The sequence below is a fragment of the Papaver somniferum genome, chromosome 10 (assembly GCF_003573695.1).
Source record: "Papaver somniferum cultivar HN1 chromosome 10, ASM357369v1, whole genome shotgun sequence".
Taxonomy (NCBI): Eukaryota; Viridiplantae; Streptophyta; class Magnoliopsida; order Ranunculales; family Papaveraceae; genus Papaver; species Papaver somniferum.
The window spans coordinates 96,623,134-96,642,712 of NC_039367.1; the positions used below are offsets into that span (position 1 = coordinate 96,623,134).

The 19,579-nt window shown below is 36.3% G+C and overlaps 2 protein-coding genes and 1 non-coding gene across 7 annotated transcripts; 2 read left to right on the forward strand and 1 right to left on the reverse strand.

Moving 5' to 3' along the window:
- Nucleotides 1-2,102: 2,102 nt before the first annotated feature.
- On the forward strand, nucleotides 2,103-2,208 carry LOC113319829. The gene has a single exon (XR_003345812.1). It is a non-coding gene; the product is annotated as a small nucleolar RNA Z279/snoR105/snoR108 (small nucleolar RNA).
- Nucleotides 2,209-2,554: 346 nt separating this feature from the next.
- Nucleotides 2,555-5,271, reverse strand: LOC113318451. The gene is made up of 3 exons (XM_026566616.1): nucleotides 4,478-5,271; nucleotides 3,301-3,486; nucleotides 2,555-2,974 (listed from the first exon to the last, which is right to left on the reverse strand). Exons 1-3 carry the CDS (start codon nucleotides 4,949-4,951, stop codon nucleotides 2,696-2,698), a joined length of 939 nt encoding a protein of 312 aa, XP_026422401.1. The 5' UTR covers nucleotides 4,952-5,271; the 3' UTR covers nucleotides 2,555-2,695.
- Nucleotides 5,272-11,693: 6,422 nt separating this feature from the next.
- LOC113317686 (polyribonucleotide nucleotidyltransferase 2, mitochondrial-like) lies at nucleotides 11,694-19,508 on the forward strand. Of its 5 annotated transcripts, none has more exons than XM_026565823.1 (14): nucleotides 11,694-12,295; nucleotides 12,512-12,606; nucleotides 12,741-13,039; nucleotides 13,126-13,284; nucleotides 13,645-13,767; nucleotides 14,537-14,674; nucleotides 14,785-14,914; nucleotides 15,531-15,656; nucleotides 16,479-16,609; nucleotides 16,853-17,084; nucleotides 17,165-17,248; nucleotides 17,805-17,887; nucleotides 18,366-18,440; nucleotides 18,950-19,508. In XM_026565823.1, exons 4-13 carry the CDS (start codon nucleotides 13,198-13,200, stop codon nucleotides 18,390-18,392), a joined length of 1,161 nt encoding a protein of 386 aa, XP_026421608.1. In that variant the 5' UTR covers nucleotides 11,694-12,295; nucleotides 12,512-12,606; nucleotides 12,741-13,039; nucleotides 13,126-13,197; the 3' UTR covers nucleotides 18,393-18,440; nucleotides 18,950-19,508. The 5 variants fall into 5 exon arrangements, with proteins under 5 accessions (XP_026421608.1, XP_026421607.1, XP_026421609.1 ...); XM_026565822.1 differs by having other exon boundaries at nucleotides 19,045-19,508; XM_026565824.1 differs by having other exon boundaries at nucleotides 16,853-16,991; nucleotides 19,045-19,508.
- Nucleotides 19,509-19,579: the final 71 nt, after the last annotated feature.

Sequence of the window (19,579 nt, forward strand, 5' to 3'; positions counted from 1 at the left end):
CACCTACAATTCCTCCTCTATCTCATCTGTATCTTCAGTTTACATCAACAACCCAACCTTCTATGTTCCTCCAAATCCATTTGCAGCACACCTTCTTTCAAACACACATCACAACCAATTTGTAACTTCATCAAGACCACCACCAATTTCACAAGCTTGCAAATCTGAACCAACAACAACTCCAGATCATCTCCATATCCAATTCCTGTACTGAATCAAACGTAACAAAGAGCATCTATTTCAGTATTTCATATACGTACTGAATCAAACATAACAAGGAGCACTTCCTATCAGTATGTGATATATGTACTGAAGATTCATGAACTACAAATCAACAGTATGACAACAACAGGTGACAGATCTATGAAAAATAAGAGAATCGAAAGACATATTACAGTATTTCACATAAGTACTGAAGGGTAAGACTAAAAAAGGAGCAAAAACACAGCAAATAACACTTCCTATCAGTATTATACATACATACTCATGGATCGAACCAAAAAAATTGGAAAAACTTCAAATAAAACAAAATTAGAAGAGTTTTGTATCAGTACGCCATATATGTACTGTCAACTCATACACGAAAAACAACTGTAAGAAACCTAAAAACCATAAAAGCGTCAATCAAATCGATTTGATTATTAGAATACAATCAAAAAAACAAATCAAAAGAAGAAAAACCGAACAAAATAATCAAACAAGATGATTAGAAAGCATACCTGGAAACAGAAAACAAATATTCTCCTCGTAAATCATAACGATGCACCATCTTGTTTTTCTTCTTCTTCTTCTTCTTCTTAAAAGTAGACTAGGTTTCTGTCAGTACGGGATATACGTACTGCTGGTTCGTACACAACAATCAGCTGCACGTCAAAAATAATTAACGAATCCGTGAAAAAACAGTATTGAAACACTTCTATTTCAATATTCCATATATGTACTTCTGAATCAAATAAAAAAAGGTCTTCAAAACTAGGTTTCTGTCAGTACTGCAGATACGTACTGTTGGTTCATACACAAAAATAAACCGAAACACATCTAAAACCAACAAAATGAAACTGATATGATCAGATCTAGTGAAGAAATTGACAAAAAACATGATTATCCATATAGATCTGAACTATTTTTTTATAAAATAAAATAAACAATCAAACAAGAAGATCAAAACATAATCAAACATCCATTAGACGATTAATATTGGAAGCCCTAAAATAAACATTACTAGATGAAAATTGATTATAAAAAAAAACTAGACTAACATCAACAGTAAGAAAATCAACCTATATATCTTGCAAAAATCTTCATCGGAGGAGTTCTTCTATAATATACAAAACGATAGCTTTGGATCGAATTGGCGACTCAATTAACGAAATCAAAAAAATCTCCAGCGTGAAAGCTTCTTTGGAGCAAAACCAAAAATTGAAAGAGAAGGTGACGATAAGAACCAGGAGATTAAATATCTAGAGGTGGAAGGTTAATTTGGAAATTTGGAAATTACGCATTACAGGTCCCGCACGTGTACCGGACCAGGGGATAAAATTTTTGGTCCAATTTTCTCTTTTTCCTTTTATTATGGACCTCTGATTACTGGGCTTTAGTGGGTGGTCCTGCTATTAACTAAGACTACCATAATAGTACCTATTGGTAATTCCTACTTCTGAGACTGACAAGTTTGGGTTGTTGAACAACCGAACAATTCTCTGCCGCTTGCAGTGACTGAACCAACAGATCTCTTTCGGAAAATCTAGTTTTCTAATTTGCAGTTATTTCGCGAGATAAATTTTGAGTTGCAACAACTTGTAAGCTATGTGAACAAATCTAGTTGCGAAACATATTTTGGCTTCTGGGTTATCCGGGCAGATTTTCAATCAACGAAAGGAGTCAATATTGGTCGAAAGCGCAGCAAGGCCGATTTGCAGCTTGCTAGCTTTGTGGCGTTCCTTCGAGGTGTAGGAAAGGAATAGGTCGCGTTAGGCTAAGTTCACCGTATAGGCGTCACTAATAGTCCCACATTGGCGAGTACAAAGTATTAGAACCAAAATGGAATTTATAAAGGCGGACGGAAAATGCCCAGGTAAGGCATGATCCTTCAGGCAGATAATGGGAAATGATGAGTGGTCAAACTCACATTCTATATGAGAATTGGGTGTCCAGCCTAAGCCTGGTTACGACAATATGGGCACTCCCATTTGTTACCGATCTGATCCCTACCCCCACCTTTTAAAACAAAAAATCAATTTTTTTTACTGCAGGACCAGTACCTCTCCCTTTGTGGGATTGTAACTATGAGGGCCTTTTACAGGCTTGATCTATGCTGATATTTACTCGATTCTGTTTTGGCAATGAACCCGCGAAGCCTAGCCTTTTTCATTGACTCTCAATTGCACCCAGCAAACTAACAGACCTGCTCTGACAGAACTACGATTAACATGGGATACTCAGGTTGATTCATTTTGCTCCAAGTAAATATGAAGCAGTGCAGTGCTTGATTGAGATCAATAACTCAAGCAAACGACTTGGTGACAAAAATACTCTTAACATCACCATGAAGAAATAGCAGAAGAAACCAATACGTAATCATCTCATTATTGTGAAAAAACTTACAGTAAACATGAGTTCTTCCCTAAGACATACACTCTTCATAAAAAGGAAACAGACCTAGTAAAACACATTTATTCTAATTGAAATTGAAATTTTAATCGTATGTGCACGCGGTGTTATTGAATTTGATTGGTTTAGTGATGCTAGAGTCAATTATCACAGGACAACTAATGTGTTTCCTGTGTCTTGACTTAACAAGCTTACCTACAACATTACCTCGTGTATAGATTCTGAATTCTATCATGAGTGGAACTCCACCTTTGTTATCTGACACTGCCAAGCTTGCTCCTGCTCCATATAGAGGAACCTTAGTTCCTTCTATCATCAGAGATACCGTTCTGCGACTTTTTCTTGGTTGGAAGTATTTCTTCAACTGCATCATTTGTAAACAGAAAATAAATGAAAGTTAAAGCTCAAAATCAAGCAAACAATAACTAATTCGTCGCTCCACATTTGTACAAATTCACCAATTAAGGAAAGCGATCTTTTTTCAGATTTCATTTTGGACAAGCAAAAGCGGATTCGAGAAAAAGTGTTAAGCTAGTAAAACAGATTTCTATCGCTTGACTTGCGGCCAAGTCTAATTCAAGCTCCTAATAGGGTTGCTTGGCTAAGTCCCTTAAGTCATATTACAGGTCATACACTGATTTTACAACGAAAGGTTTTGCATTTTTATACCACACGGAAATGTAATTATACCTGGCCATTTGCAACTGGAATTTGTGAATAGATGAGATTGACAGGACTTGAACTGACGTGAATGCCGAAAAATGTTGCTGGGTTATATACATGCACCTTCAGCGAACAGTTCACAGTCAGCATCTTGGTTGGAACGCCTGTGATGTCCGATCCCTCTCCGAAATAGAAATTATTGACCGACAAACTCTGCAATGACACCAAATCAAATACTCAGACATTGGAAATTCAATGTAATTTCAAGACAGTATTTGATGGAAGTTGGAAAGATATAGTGTGCCACTATGTAACAAAGTTCTTGCATATCCTACATAGCTGTAGAACAAATGCAGAGGAAGAAGCGGCAAAGCAAATTTATCCTAGAAGAAAAAGCAATTAAGTAGAGTATGAACACAGGAAACCCCTGGCTCTAAAAGCAAAAGCATGGGAAGCTAACAAATCATGCTTAAGCTAACCACAACTAAACAAACAAAACTTTTGAAGTGCACAAAACAAACACAAGTTAAATGGTCCACAACAAAAGATGGTATTTATTCTTTTTTCCTAGTCTACTTCAAAATAACAATTAGAACATGAAAACTGTATCCTCTTGCCGTGAAATTAAGAATTTGAATCTTTGTCGAATCCCATCCAAAGCTTTCCTATCTCATAAAACATCTGTGATATTTCATATTTTGGTACTACAAAGACATCCAAAATCAAGAAACAGGAACTCCCAGCTCACCAACTAAGATAGCACCAATTCAGAACAACAAATACGAAACAAGGTCATTCACTACAGAAAAAGCTAGCGTTCTATCCCCAAATACCACATCTATGATATCAAAATTCAAGAAAGAACTCCCATCTCACTGACAATAGCACCAATCCAGACAACAAACACGAAACAACATGGTATTACTTCCAAATTCAATTGCAATTCTGACCCAACACTTTCTTCCCTACTTAAGATTCCCTACTTATAACCAGGAACAGAGCCAAGTAAGATAAAATTGGGGGGCAATTGCCCCACTAGCTCCTGAAGGATAATATACCCAAAAATCAAACATGGGTCTAAATCCATTAAAACCTCAATAAAATAATGAAATCAAGAACAGTCTCCAATCTAATAAAATAATGGGTTACCAAAACAAACATTCAACAAATCAAATTAAAAAAAAATGAAACAAAACCCACATACCTTAACCACAACCTCAGGCACAAAACGTCTACTGGCACCCCAAATGATAAGACAAAAGACACTAAAGAGAAACACAAACGCAACCAACCCACAAAAAATCTGACACCTTCTTGAAACCCCATCATCATAATCAAATTCATTATAAGAACCTTCTTCTCTAATAACATTACATTCAGGCCAACCTTTATCATTATGTCTCTTATTCCTAATCTTCCTTCCCGAAGATGATCTAAAAGTACCGGAGAATCTACTAGCTGATGATGCTCTTGAATGTCTACCATAAGATGGATGTGATGGTGATTCCATCGGACTGTTATATACTGGTGTTGCTTGCATTGAAGATGATTTGTCCCCATCATCATGACTATCTCTTGATGGACTCTGTACATAATATACTGGTCTACTTTTTGGACTTGATATTGGTGATGATGGTGCTAAACTTGTCACATCTGAATCTGATTTTGCATGCATCATCTTCCCCTCCAAACCCAATTTTCTTCACACCAAAAAGATGGGTTTTGATTGAAATTCACAAAAACAATCACAGAATTCACAAAATCATGAAATTCTGTAACGTAAACATTTGTAGCACAAAAAAAACGTCTGAAAAAAAGGGTTTATGAAGAATTCTAGTGTTGAATGATTCAAAAGCTTCAATCCAGTGATGAAGAACAGAAAAGAGAGAGATTTAAGGGGAATTTTTCTGAACTGAAGAGCCAGAGAAATCTCTGGTTCTTTCTCCCACTTTATGACTGAAGTGGTAAGTGTGGTTTGGGATTAGGTTTGGAGGACACGAGCCAACACGAGGAGAGTTGATTGGCAACACAATTGTCGGCAACGATTTTTGTTATGTGGACGCTGTTTGCTTTAGTTTTGTTTTATTTAATACTCGTGTCGTGTTCGTGTGTTGTGGATGTTTTTATGGTCTGGCTGGCTGGCCAGTGATATTTCGTGACCCTACTTCTTGTTTACATGTTATTATCGCAGATGCTATTTTCTAACCAAGTTGCAAGAACTATCACATAGTATGCAGTTTTGGGTGGTTATTCATCATAATTTGATTTAGAGGTCTCGTGGGTACATTAACTTGGCATGTCTTTTCTGAAATTACATTAACTAAATTAACTTCATGATTTTGGACTTATATTGGTGAGGCGACAGGAATTTGTGGTGCAAAATTCGGGAGTGACAACTAGCAAGCAGGGGACCTTAATGGCAATTAATGATCAGTGTATTGATTGTTGTTATTTTAGGCAAGATGAAAAATTCATTAAATTATCTCACCACCTTTTAAGACGCTCGATAAATTAGTCATACCGGATTAGAAGTGGAAGTGTGTTTGGATATCAGAAGCAGAACTACAAAAATAGAAGTCAGAAACAAAAACATTTTGTTTCACAACAGATGATTTTTCTGTTTTTGAAAAGTCAAAAATTTATTTGGATACAAATTTGCTTCTGACTTCTGCTTCTTCAGAAGTACGAATCATAAGCAAAGGTATTTTGCCTCGTAAAAAACTAATTTTTTTATTTTAGAAATCGTTTTGAAAACTTATTGTCAAACTAACTAATGACTTTTCGACTTCCAAAAATCGAAAAGCAATTTTTAAATGTACATCCAACATCCTAGCTCCATATTGCAATCCCGTAGAGGCAGAAGCATCGTAATATCTCGAATTAAACTAGTTAAAGTTTAGGTCCAATGCTTTCTTCTCTTTATTGTTTTGTCATCTACTAATAATTTTTAAATCATGATTTGTGGTTATCCTTATTTTTGGATCTTTATAATGAGAGCAAAAGTTTGTTTGTTGATTACATGAGGTACAAGCCTAGTTAGAAATTCGGAATTCGGCAAACGTACGGAACGACAAACGTACGAGTATTATACGATTTTGTAAAATTCAAATTCGATCCAAAATTCGGTCAACGGAACGTGATTCGTTAGTAATTTGGAACGGCATACGTACGTGTATAATTCGATTTATAAATGTGAGTTCGGCTCTGAAAATTCGGTATCTATATATAATAAATAATTAGTATTTATAAGGTCATAAACTAATTTTTATGCATATGTGTGAGTTATTTAAAGAAAAAATAAACTTAGTATGATGATATTAATAATATATACAACATTAGTCATCAAAGAGGACGTGGTATAGTAGGTTTAGACGCTTGGTTAGCGAGTTTTAGATCTCTCTCACCTTCACCTTCAAATCTTTTCTGTCATTTTTGTTTCATAAAAATTACAACAACGTCTAATATTGGCCGTGTATGCTTGGGAGGCAGTAAAGCCCCAAAAATAGGCCTTTGAAAACGTAAAAGCTAAAGAGTTTCTGGCGAATTAAGCGGACATATCATTCGGGATACGTAAAGTTCGTGAACTATTCGCGAATAATCTGGGAATGTCACATAATACATGTTTTGGGTTCGGAATTGCAAACGTACGCGAATAAAACGGTAAAATTCGTGATACGGGAAAAATCGCGAATGATTCGCGAACTTACTAACTAGGGGTCCAAGTCTTTTAGATGACATTTTTAACCAAGTTGATCAACAAAGATGCGCCGCAACTGTGCGCATGTGTGCAGTATTGGTTGACAACGTCTCATGGAAATTTTTTTGTCAAACATGTTGTGCATTTGGCCAAATGTGGACAACCACCAAAAATAATTCCCTACACTATAACTACTGTGGGGATTAACAAAATATAAAACCGTCATAACTTGAGAAGCTAGCCGGAAGTACAATATGCCCACCACCACGCACGCACCAACTTGATCTCAAAGTGTTCATAGATGGTGTTTTTCGTTTTCTTGTCGGCTGAAACCCAAACCTATATACTTTGCCTTTGGGTATTGAATTTCCATGACTTTCTTTGTGTTGTCAATTTTCTCTTTTTCTTGCATTAAAACGTTATTCATCAACAAAAAAATGAGTTTAAGTGTAAATTGATGAAAAGTCTAAACAAATCTAGAACTAAGAATTTTAAGAAAACAAAACATAGTTTGTTCGGTTAATTATTGATTTCCACTGCATAGAAAAACATTTCAAGCCACAAGCAGATGATAAGATTGTGCGTTAGGTATAGTGCCATAGTGGTGTATACTGTATAGGGGTGCAACTCAGATGTCATTTCTTATATATAGAGTTGATTCTCTTTGGGTTGTAATAAGTCTGGTTGGTGTAAACCAGGTCCAGGTGTCGTTTCTTTATAGTCGAGGCTCGAGACTTGTTTTTCTTTTTCTTTTTTCCTTAAGAGAAGGGGTCACCACCCTCATAGCTTCTCCAATGGAATGGAATGTGTGTGAGGATAAATGTCTAAATCCATATAGGATACACATTAATTTTCTCTAAATTTTTTTTCTAATCCTATTTTTTAAATGAATGTGGAGTGATGTGGCTTAATTTTGGGAAGAAAATGTCATGGTGAATGTCTAGTTTTAGACATTCATCTTGACAATCTCTTCCCATCCTAGTCATTTTTATGTTAGTGTAACAAATTATAAAATAAAAATGGAATGATTGTTGACCAATTATTAAGTGACACTTAAGAAACAAAAGATTTAAATTGATTTGGGTTGGAGATGAATATTTTTAGTTCCCCATATTTAAGAATTTATATCTATATAAGGGAATTTTTACCAAGAAAAAGTCAAGACAATGTTGACACCTATGAAATAACCACATTAACCATTGGAGAAGCTCTTACAAGGCAAAAGAAAAAGTATCGTTAATCAGCAATTACCAATCGTGGTATCCCGGTAACAAATAAGAGTACTCACAAAACACGGGCAAAGCCCAATTAAAAGAACATATTTTATAGAAATGATGAGTCCATCTACATATTTTTACCTTATCACCAAATAACTTGGCATTTCTTTCCCGCCAGTTTGCCCACAAAATGGTACGGGGCTACCTTTACAAGAATATGATACTGATCAATGTAGTTAAGATCGGATATCGGTTCATCTCGGCCGGGACCGATACACTGGTACGATTTTATATCGGGGATATTATCGTAGAAATATCGGTATAATATCGGTTCTAGATTTGGAGACTATAATTTTATATTAAACATTTTCTCCACACATTTTCGGATAAGATATAATAGATAACATCAATTTTATCAAAAAAACAAAAGAGTAACTTTAGTAACTTGCTTCGAGAGCTACATGCACCTATACTACCACCTGGAAGACTTTCTTCGCCAAAATTAACCTTAAACTTTATAGAAAACGACCAATACCGTCTCATATCGGGAAATGTAGGAAAATTTCGTATCGACCGATACGGCCGATATTTGACCGAAACGGCCGATATTCGACTGATACGGCCGATATTATCGGGCGAATATCGTATCCCCGATATCCTTCTTATCGTATCGTTCTGGGCCGATATCCGAAATATCCCCGATATATCGGCCGATACGGCCGATATTGACTACATTGATTCTGATTTACATGAATGTGTGCCAATCCATTAAATTCTACGGATATGATAGGTTTTTTTATATGAATTTGTTTTTTTTTATAAGAAAATAACACCCGAAGGCAGTTACAAAATGATGGAGCTGTTATGGGTCTCAGAGAGCAGATTCTGAGTTACATAATGTTGATCAGTGTTTTCACCTATCTCAACAACAGCATACCAATCCCCCTGATTTATTGCATTAAGTTTTGGATCTCTGATCCTCCCCAATGTTTGATATTACAGTTTGAACATAAAGTTGCTAAATTTAAAGCTAAATAGTTTTGGGTGGAGTTAGTGGTACTCCACTCTGCTATTTCAAAATAAGTAGAATTCCTAGAGTTTAATTTGAATCTCCTGTGCATTTGCTCAGCATGAAGTCTTCTCGTCAGCTTTATCAGGTTGCATGAATTTGATTTTATCTCTATTCGGCTTCCCAATTATGCTGCCCAATCAAACGTCATTTGAGCAGCCTTCTGTTGAACTTCTAGATAGCTCCCTTGGAGGTGCCCGATCCTTCTTGCACCTGTGCATTCATCTGTGAAATCAAAAAGTATTAATCCAAGGCCATAACATTTCAGAGAGGTATTAAAGGACACAACTACATTTAGTTTCAGGGTGAAAATAGGAGGAGGGAGCCATTGTATTCTAAATTCGATAGTTTTGGTCATATATGATCACCTTAGTTCTTAATTTCGATATTTTGACTGGTCATGCTTTGATGGATTCCTAGGACAATGGTACATTGAAAAGGTATTGCATTGGTAGTTAGAATTCTAGTGTCCTCTTTTGTTTGGGCATGATGAATAGCTTATGTACACATAATAGATTCGAGATTTGTTACATAATATAAAATCCCTTTTTCTTTTCCTCTCTTTTTTCTCTCTGAACTCTTCCTAACTCTTTCATCCAGAGCCTTCTCCTGTTCAGATCGGCTCCCTTTGAGCAGATTTGAGCAGGAGAATCTCAACCCATCTTTAGTCTTAGGTTAATCTCTTTAATTAGCTCTTTTTACAGCCTTTTCCTTCAGTTTTTAGGATTGGATCTGTTTATTTTCAAACAACTGATTCTAGATTTAGATCTATTAGTAACTTTCCCAGTACTTGTTTCTTTTCTCTTACCCTGATTTCTTACTAGTGTTGATTTCAGAATCAGTTACAAGTTTTATTTTCTCTTTTCTTAGTTTTGGGTTTCTGCAGATTTGGGTTTTTGGTTGTTCTTTTCTTAGAAGAAGATATGCTCAAGTGGAAGATAATGGTTCTCTATGGAGAAAAATCAGATCCAGTAGCAACAAGAACATGATCAACTCTATCGAAGGAAACAAAGGCAACATCATAATCAAGATCAAAATCATCTGCACGTTCATCAACTTCAGCAACTACTATATAAAGACTCCAATGCCGATTCAGGACGACTCGTCACGATTCAGACAACTAAAGACCGATTTAGAAGACCCCTGTTACTTAGATTCATGTTACTTTAGACTCTGTAGATACTGGTACTTCAAAAACTCAAAATCATGTTCCTTAATGTTCATGTTTGTGATATCACGGTGTTGGATCTGATCCAACCACTGCATTGTGCAGTCAAACAAATTAGCTTTGTTATGAAACTAATTTTGCCCTATGATCCGATTCGGTCCTTTGAGAATTCTGAGATGGTATTTAAATCTGTAAATCTTGAAGGGTTAGTCAAGAACTGGTAGAGTCACTGTGAATCCGATGATGATGTAATGACATTGAAAAAATCCTGTAATTGTTTCCGATACCCAGAATCGGTTCTGTTGATGTAATGTTATGAGGTTTATCCTCTTTTATGAAAAAAAAGTTACATATAATATAAATTTAGGGGTCAGGATAAAATCTTCTTTAGTGATCGATGACTAACAACTAATATCCTTGGTGACTGAAGAATGAAAAATATTGATGCGGTGTGTTCATGTTTCTCTCTGACTTTGACATCACGATTTTTATTAACTTGTAGTACATCAAAATGCTTTCTCTAAATTGAAGCCTAGTTTTTACATTTTTATATAAGTTTTTGCTACATTTTAGGTGGTAAAATAATTTTCGTTATATGTAGTTTATTTATATTCACAAGGGGCAATAAAAAATGCTTTAGACCACAAAAAATACAGTATATCTATGCATAATTCCACCTAATTCCATAAACCTATAAATCATACCTTGAATATTCTACATCCAGACCTGTCATTAAAGAATTTAATTACATAATGCTGGGTTTCTTTGTAGAATTCACCGTTTCCAAGAATTTATAATTTCATGGGATTACAAATTCTGGGATTCATGTAAATTTCTTCTGTGTTTGATAACTCAATTAAAATTCCTAGGATTTATAGAATTTTCTTGTATTAAAGGCTTTGTAACGTTTGGTATCACCCTCAAATCTTAAAATTGCATATACATATATGTATGTGATTTAGAGTTTAAAAAAAATGGGTCCATAAGTCCCTTGATAAGTTTCCCAGCAAATCTTAGGGGGGAGGAGTCAGATTTGCTGGAAAATTGAATCCCATAGGAACAGCAATTCCAAGGATTCGAACAACCGAACATTAAAAGGGCATTGTGATCCCACCTTTAAAATTCTACATCCAAACACACCATAAGTGAATTTTCCACTGGCCAAGAAAATACAGTAAATACTAAAAGCAAGGAAGTACGAAGTTAGCCCTGATAAGTAAGTGGGATGGAGAAATAGGTATAGCCGCCCAGAGTGGTGTACTTGTGTTGTTGGGTACATTGAAATGTAGTTCTTCATAAACCCTAAACTTAAAAATCCTAAACTTTTTGTTTATCGATTTCTCCACTTCATCGGTACAGATGATCCAAAACCCAATTTCCTGGTAAATTACAGAAGTAATTTATACAGTGGAGATTTACAGGCATGGCATCATCAATAGCTTCTTCTTCAATAAGAAGAACTAGATCAAACCATCATTTGTCATCCATAGATATCTTGCTGAAATTGACAAGAATTGGATTCGCTCAAGGTAGAGGTGGATTACGTAGCATTTACAGCAGTAGCAGTACTGATCATCGTCTAGAAGCTCCATCAACATTTCAATCACCATCAATTTTGGATATTGGAACATACAAGGAAGAATTTGAGATAGGGTCTCACTGTATTACGTTTGAAGCAGGGGGGGATGATAAAGGAGTCTCCTTTTGGAACCATTTCTTCAGTTCGGACGACATCTACTTTTAATTATAAGAAATGTGGATCACCTTTTTATCGAAATGTTATTATTGAGGATGAAGTAGAAAGCACCACTGTCAAATCCACTGTTTCATCTGTTCCTATTGGTTTCATTTCTGAATCTTTTCCCCTAAATGTATGTTTTTTTAGTTCAATTTTCGTTTTCTGATTTTTTTTTTCTTTCAAATTTTCCTGCATTTGGGTTTGTCATGTTTCTCTCAATTTTTGGCATTAGAAAAGTTATGTTGCTGGGAATTTGATCCTTTTCTGGTTCAGAGCAGGAATTTTCAGAATTTTAATACTACCTTATCAGTGTGTTCTTCTCATGGCTTTCTTGGCTTTTATTAATTAGGTTGATTATCAAAGAAGGCAGTTTTCAAGTAAGAAGATTCTCGGCACACAATTTCCCCACCACTTTTCCCCCCTGGCTTCAACCACGAGGTCAAGGTGTGTGTGTGTTTTATGTAGTTCAAACATTTTCTTTTTCTATATTGAATTGGAATTTAACTAGATTTGACCTCTTAAGGATGTTCCACAAAAATTTATTCCTTGCTACCTCTCGTTTCCTTTTTCCTTATTAGGGGAATGCAACAGTTCTTGGCTATGATGAACAGCAGGACACAGATATGATGACTGTGAATGCCACGTCTGCTGCTCTTATGCTATCAGATATTCCTTGGGCTGGACCAATTGGGGTCGTACGTTTAGGGATGATATTTGGAGACTTTGTTATTAATCCTGCAATGGATGAGCTGAAACTAAGTGATCTGGACTTGGTTTATGCCTGCACCCAAGATAAAACCTTAATGGTGGACGTACAGGCTCAAGAGGTTTCAGAGAGAGAGATCTAAAAGCCGCATTACAACTAGCACATTCTGAGGTTTGTCACAGGGCTAAGTAAACTCCTCATTGGCTCTGAAATTCTCATGATTGGATTTGACTAAGTTGGTGACCTTGACTGTGCAGGCTGTAAAGTATCTTGACCCTCAAAGAAGATTGGCTTCTAAAGCTGGGAGGCGCAAGGATGACAAGTTAGCGATGCTAGCTCTGAGGATAGACAAAAAGGTCGAGAGCTTGGCGGAAGCACCGATTGGAGCTGTTCTTACTGATCCCAAGTTACGGAAGGTGCATTTTTCTTTGTTGTCTTTTGTCTCTTTTCCACACGAGTGCATTTTTCTTTGTTGTCATCTTTTGTCTCTTTTCCACACGATTCTCATAATATATTACCTTCTTTGGTAGTACTTCTCCTTTTCTTAGTCTTCTTTGAGTTATGAAAATTAGTGATAACATACTATGAATACCGTGTATATTGAGTTTACGGAGAATCCCCTATAACCATGGGAAAATAGCCAAAATTGAAAATCTAGGATGGACCCCTGCGGCAGGGGCCCTGCCTTATGTCCCTATTTGGTAGTTGAGATTCTCTTTTAAACATGTGTTAACGCCATTGAAGTGTTGGCTTTTGTCTCATTGATTGATTTCCAGTTTGAGCATGAGAAGGCGCTGGGTAAGATTAACCAAGATGTAAAAAGAATATTGGAGGAGGAAGATTATGATGTGGATTGCATAGATGGTCTTCCAAAGATGATTGATACCCTGACGAAAAAGGTTAGTTTGTAGGTGTTATCATGAAAGTCAATTGTACCAGTATTTCTGTATCTTCGAATCAATTATACGAGTAAAACATATATCTATAGATAAAATCTGAGCACCATGTTTCTGTAATTACTTCTGCTCTCATCTAAGAGACCCATCATTCTATCCTTAGGTGCAGTTATAAGTTTTAGATATGCTTCCTTGTGATGATTGGATCTGCTTGCTCTCACCTTCTTCAGCACTTAGGTAATCTCCATGTGAATCACTCAAGTAGTTTCAGGCCGTCTCACAAGGTTTGTTGTTCCTATGTAATTGTCTTTTTAGTGTTGATGCTAAGATGAAACTGAGGGTATCATATAACTTCAATGCTGGATTCTCCTTTTCTTGCACCACAAATACGATAGTGAGATGTTACGGTGAAGATTCATTTGGATGTTAATATATGTGTGGTCCTTCTTGGTCCATACTCTTTTCAGTAGCCAATGTTAGGAGAATGTGATTTCATACTATGTTGACGGAAGTGGCAGTTTGTCATTTAGTGGTAAGTTAGCCATGGCTGAGTTCTTGTTAGGCATAGAGTTATTCGAGTCCTTAATGCTGACAGATTGATCACTAAATGTATTCGTGGTTTCTTTTGAGCATAGAACATAACATCATCTTTGGCACTCAAAATTTGTTTGTTTTATGGAATTCGTCTCCTACCTAGTTGTATATATATATACCAGAGCTCTCGCAGGTTCCTTGTAGCATATTGTTAGAACTCATTATACTTTGTTATCAGGTTTTCCTCAACAGGATTATTAAGAAAGATAGTAGAGTTGATGGGAGGCATCCTGATGAAGTTCGACCCCTATGTTTTAAGTCCAGTAACCGGACAGAATTGAATGGTTCATCACTTTTTGCAATAGGAGATACGCAGGTTACCGTTTATATTCTTCTCATGTTTTTTTTGCCGTTCTGTGTTTCAATAGATTTCTCGCACAATAAATTTGAACTTTAGCAAATTCTCATCTGTATCTATAATTGCAGGTTCAATGTGTGGTCACTCAAAGAAGCCCTATATACGATGAAGCTCGGTTCATGGGTACTTGGCGAACTGGTGAGCCCGAATATGACTACATGCTTCGACCCTTTATGATCAATGAAGAAGGGAAAGAAGGTAATTTTCAAGTCAAGGTTGTAGGTTGTAGAAGCTCTATTTTAAGAATCAATCTGTAGCTTCATGCTTGATGATAGATTCCCAGTAGCAATAATCAGGTTTTACTACTTGATACTTGATCGGTTTATGACGTCTTTCCTGGGGTTATTTACTTGAATTGCAGAATCGCCAGACCCAAAGTAACAAGCATTGCATATCTTGTCTTTCTTTCATCTGGACTGATAAGATCATTAGGACTTATATTCGGTTGCCCTTGTGTCCTGCATATTGATTTGCTGTATAGGGATAGCCTTGATTGTTTTTGGTAATGTTTGATTGTTTTTCAATTAGATCGCTTTCATGTTTACGCCAATGAAATTAGTGTACATCCTAGCTGTCAAATCTTGTTCCCTTCTCTCGAAATGTTGTGTATATTTGTGGGTTATTGAATATGTTTGTCACCTTAATATCGAGCATCTGGATATCATAGATAGTCTGTAATTAAAGTTTTCTTGAGTGTAGTTTCCAGTTTATTTATCTCGCTGCTCTTGTGCTGTTTGAACATAAAAACCAAAAGAACAATTAGGGAGTTCATGTTTACCTATCATTTCATCTTCATCTTCTCACATGTTTGTAGGTCCTCTTATAGAGAGAGCTCTGGTAATTCCACTACCTAAAGAAGTTTCTTTCCCCTACATCGTTCGTGTGAACACAGAAGTCAAAGATTCTGACGGTTCAACCTCTATGACCACTGTTTGTGCAGGTATGCTGTCTCTCTTTTTCTCGACATTTGTCAGTGAAACGATTTTGAGACCATTTGGGCTCTTGGTTTACCTTGTGATATGCTCATTTAAATTGGTTGTTAGATACTCCTACAGAATATCATGTAAGTATCTGATGCATAATTTGTATCACTGCACTCATACTCAGAAGGTTCTGAACATGATAATTTGTGAGATAATAGGACCAAAATGTAGATTTAAATAGGAGAAAGAATGGAGTAGAAGGTTCTGAACATGATAATACATTGTCTAAAATAATAATTTGTGGGTGGATTTTAGCGACTAGGTCAATTTGAAACTGGATTTGTGTTGTCTACTCCTACAAATACTATTTGCCTTGATTTTAAGGGATGAAAGACTGTATGTCTTCTTAAAGTTTGTCAGTTTGTCCGATGTCCAACAGTCCGAACATGTTATAAGTAGCCGAACTTAATCTTGGGCCCGTGTATCTATGTTGTGGACCATAGGAAGTGAGACCTCAGACCTATGTATAAAAAACTTGCAGTAAAGAAAAGAAGGTGGTTATGCTGTTGGTGGATGTGTCTCGAAACGTTTATTTGGTTTGTGGAAAAATTCTGAATGACCACACTTAGGAGGATATCTGTTACCCTTTAAGTAAGTGCGTCATTATCATGGAACTGATACCCATCAACTGTTACTTTTATGAGCTGTATTATATTGTCTAGTAAAAGTAAGACTTATATGGGGTTTTAGTCCTCGGTGACAGGCGACTTTACTTTGTTAACTACATTCTGTAAGGTACTTAATCCATACAGCCTAATGTACTTGGATGTTGTCTATAGGTAGTATTGCTTTAATGGAAGCAGGCATTCCACTTACCACACATGTTGCAGGCATTACAGTGGGTGTGGTTACTGAAGTTGATCCATTTGATGGAAAAATTAGTGATTACCACATTCTAACAGATTTGTCGGTGAGTGTTCTGATTTTCCCGGTGTCATGCGTTTGTGTTACTTTATGTTGCTTTTTCATTTTGGCTACAAGTAAACACAATTTTTCACCTTTTTTAATAATCTTAAGAATATAATTTGCTTGGGGTGGGCATCTTCTGCTCTTTTATTTTATTTATAATTATAATTTACTTGTTGCAAGTCTAGGTACCTACCAAGGTGTAATTGCAATTTTTTAACATTTTGTTTGTTTGGGATTTATGTAGAGTTTGGAAGAGCATCTCGTGGATGTGATTTTCAATGTTGCAGGTACGCGGAAAGGAGTAACTGCAGCTCAATTGGTTGTAAATCATGCTGGGGTTCCTCTAGATATCATATGCCAGTGCTTAGGACCCGCATTAAAAGGTCGCCATCATATCCTTAACCATATGGAACAAGAGATTAACGCTCCCTGTTCTTCTCATCTCGACGACTGGGATAGGGTCGACTCAGATCTAGGTTTAATTTTTTTTTTGTCTGGTTATCATGTTATATATTACAACTGTCTTTTGGATTTGATACTACTGTCACGGTTGCAGTTGTGTTCGAGCTCACCGCTGATTCCCTTGAACGATTGGTAGGTCCTGATGGAGCTCGAAAGAGACAATTTGAACGTGAAACAGGTATATCCTTCAGAATTGCCCTGCTCTAGAATTCATGTGAAAGGGAAATGAGATGCTTTCCTAGAAGGCTCGTGGACTGTGGTTGTAAAACAGCAAGCGAGAATTACATGCAGGACCCACTAAATCCACGTTTTTGTTACTTTTTGCCATGTTCTTGCAAATTTTCAAAGTTTTAACCATGTTATATTATTCGTTTATTGTTATACGAATAAATGAGATGCATTCCTAGGAGGCTCGTGGACTGTGGTTGTAAAACAGCAAGCGAGAATTACATGCAGGGCCCACTAAATCCACATTTTTGTTACTTTTTGCCATGTTCTTGCAAATTTTCAGAGTTTTAACCATGTTATATTATTCGTTTATTGTTATACGAATAAACGAATAAATGAGATGCTTTCCTAGGAGGCTCGTGGACTGTGGTTGTAAAACAGCAAGGGAGAATTACATGCAGGACCCACTAAATCCATGTTTTTGTTACTTTTTGCCATGTTCTTGCAAATTTTCAGAGTTTTAACCATGTTATACTATTCATTTATTGTTATACTTGTGATCCCAGGAGGGCGAATTGTATGTATCGTTGACGATCAGGTTACCATAGCTGTGAAGAATGAAACAGGTCTTAGAGAAGTCAGGAAAAAGGTACTTACGGATGACCTGAATTACGATGATCTAGTCATATGATCATATCAATTTCTTACCTTTTTATTAGCGTCAGCAGTATCAGATAATGTGTACCGTACGGCTCTTAATCTAGTTGCATCCCCTTTCGATGCTTATTAAAGTATTCACATCCGATCTCACTTCTATTTGATGCTCTAAAACCTGTGTGCCTTAGGTTGATTCTATTATTTCAAGTGAGGTCGAAGTTGGACGGATTTATTGGAAGGGATCATTTCCTTGTATTCACTGTTATTGCTTCATACGCTCAAGTGAAACACAAGAATCAATAATTTCTGTGTGTTATCTCTTGTAATACGTTTGAGCGTATGATGTAATGCTGTCAATATTTCCAGCATTCTTAATATTGGAACAAGAAGAGACATTTCCAGCTTCATTGATAGAATTACTGTAGTTTAATTTAATGTACTCTAACTTATTTAATATATCTTTCTTGCAGGAAGCAGAGTCTTATTTGGGTGCTTAGATACGAAACTATACATTTCATAGAGTTAGGGATGTTGCTCCTAACAAGGTACAAACTGTATTTTTTTTGTTCTATTTTGTTGACTTCAACTGTTAGGCTGTGATCACTCACCAATTCAGCATTGACCATCTGAATGTTGTTAATTGATACCCATGATTGCTGAATACCTATACCTGATTAAATGCTATTTATCACCCTGTTCTTCTCTCTATTTGTTGTACATAGGGTTCACATCTTGAAATTACTTGCATATAGCGAGGCTTTCAACAAATTTTACAGCGAGGCTTTCAACAAACTTTACGCTTTGAATTCTGGTTTTGTTAAAGTTACCTCAGAGTATAATAGCCTAGGATTACCTTTTTCTTAGAACCCAGGTGCAAAGAAAAAATATAGCAGCGCAACTAGTGAATTAAATTCAATATTTATTTCGACAAATAATCATCTATTGTTCTGAATGTTTCTTCATTCTAAGCTCAGGGAGAGGAGAACAAATTAAACTACTGTCTATGTTTTAACTGTAAATTTTCCAAGCAATTAAGATTTGTCATTCGGTGCAGGCTATGTTTTGCGTATGTTTTCCACTGCCAGAAGAAGCATGTTTTGCCGATGAACTCTAGCCTGACGGCACTGATAGATTTGTTATTCGGTGCAGGCTATGTTTTGCGTATGTTTTCCACTGCCGGAAGAATCATATTTTGCCGATGAACTCTAGCCTGACGGCACCGATGCATCTGTGTAGTTGAGTCGACACTCGGAAGTAACCTTTGCATGAGTCATACATTTAGGTAGGGGGTGTGATTACACCATATCATAGCAATGTCGAGAGACAGGATATCAAACCAGGATATCAAACTAAAATCGCTGAGCTGAGTGTACAAGTGAAGAGAATTTTGTCAAGTGGTAGTATGAGCTTTAAGATATTGTTTAGTGACTTTCCCCTTTCAGCTTTTCTATTTCATGGTCAACAAAAAGTGGTAATCTGTAAACTGCACAATCTGGACATAGTCAGGGTTTAGAATTTGTAGCACTTTCGAGCAGCAGGATGGCCCGACTGCAAACTTTCTGTTTAACAATCACAATTGAAAGAAGATTTTTGAAAACCTACTTTACAGCCCAATTCTTCTGAAGAATGAATCTTATATGGTTGTTTATATTTCCTTTTAGACAAGTTGTTCGTCCTGTAAAGT

Coding starts and splice junctions, on each gene's coding strand:
- LOC113317686 (XM_026565823.1), top strand. CDS start 13,198: ATGCTAGCTCTGAGGATAGACAAAAAGGTCGAGAGCTTGGCGGAAGCA. Junction 13,768..14,536: donor TTGATACCCTGACGAAAAAG/GTTAGTTTGTAG, acceptor CTTTGTTATCAG/GTTTTCCTCAACAGGATTAT. Junction 15,657..16,478: donor TATGACCACTGTTTGTGCAG/GTATGCTGTCTC, acceptor TGTTGTCTATAG/GTAGTATTGCTTTAATGGAA.
- LOC113318451 (XM_026566616.1), bottom strand. CDS start 4,951: ATGATGCATGCAAAATCAGATTCAGATGTGACAAGTTTAGCACCATCA. Junction 3,487..4,477: donor TGCCTGAGGTTGTGGTTAAG/GTATGTGGGTTT, acceptor GTGTCATTGCAG/AGTTTGTCGGTCAATAATTT. Junction 2,975..3,300: donor TTCCAGTTGCAAATGGCCAG/GTATAATTACAT, acceptor CAAATGATGCAG/TTGAAGAAATACTTCCAACC.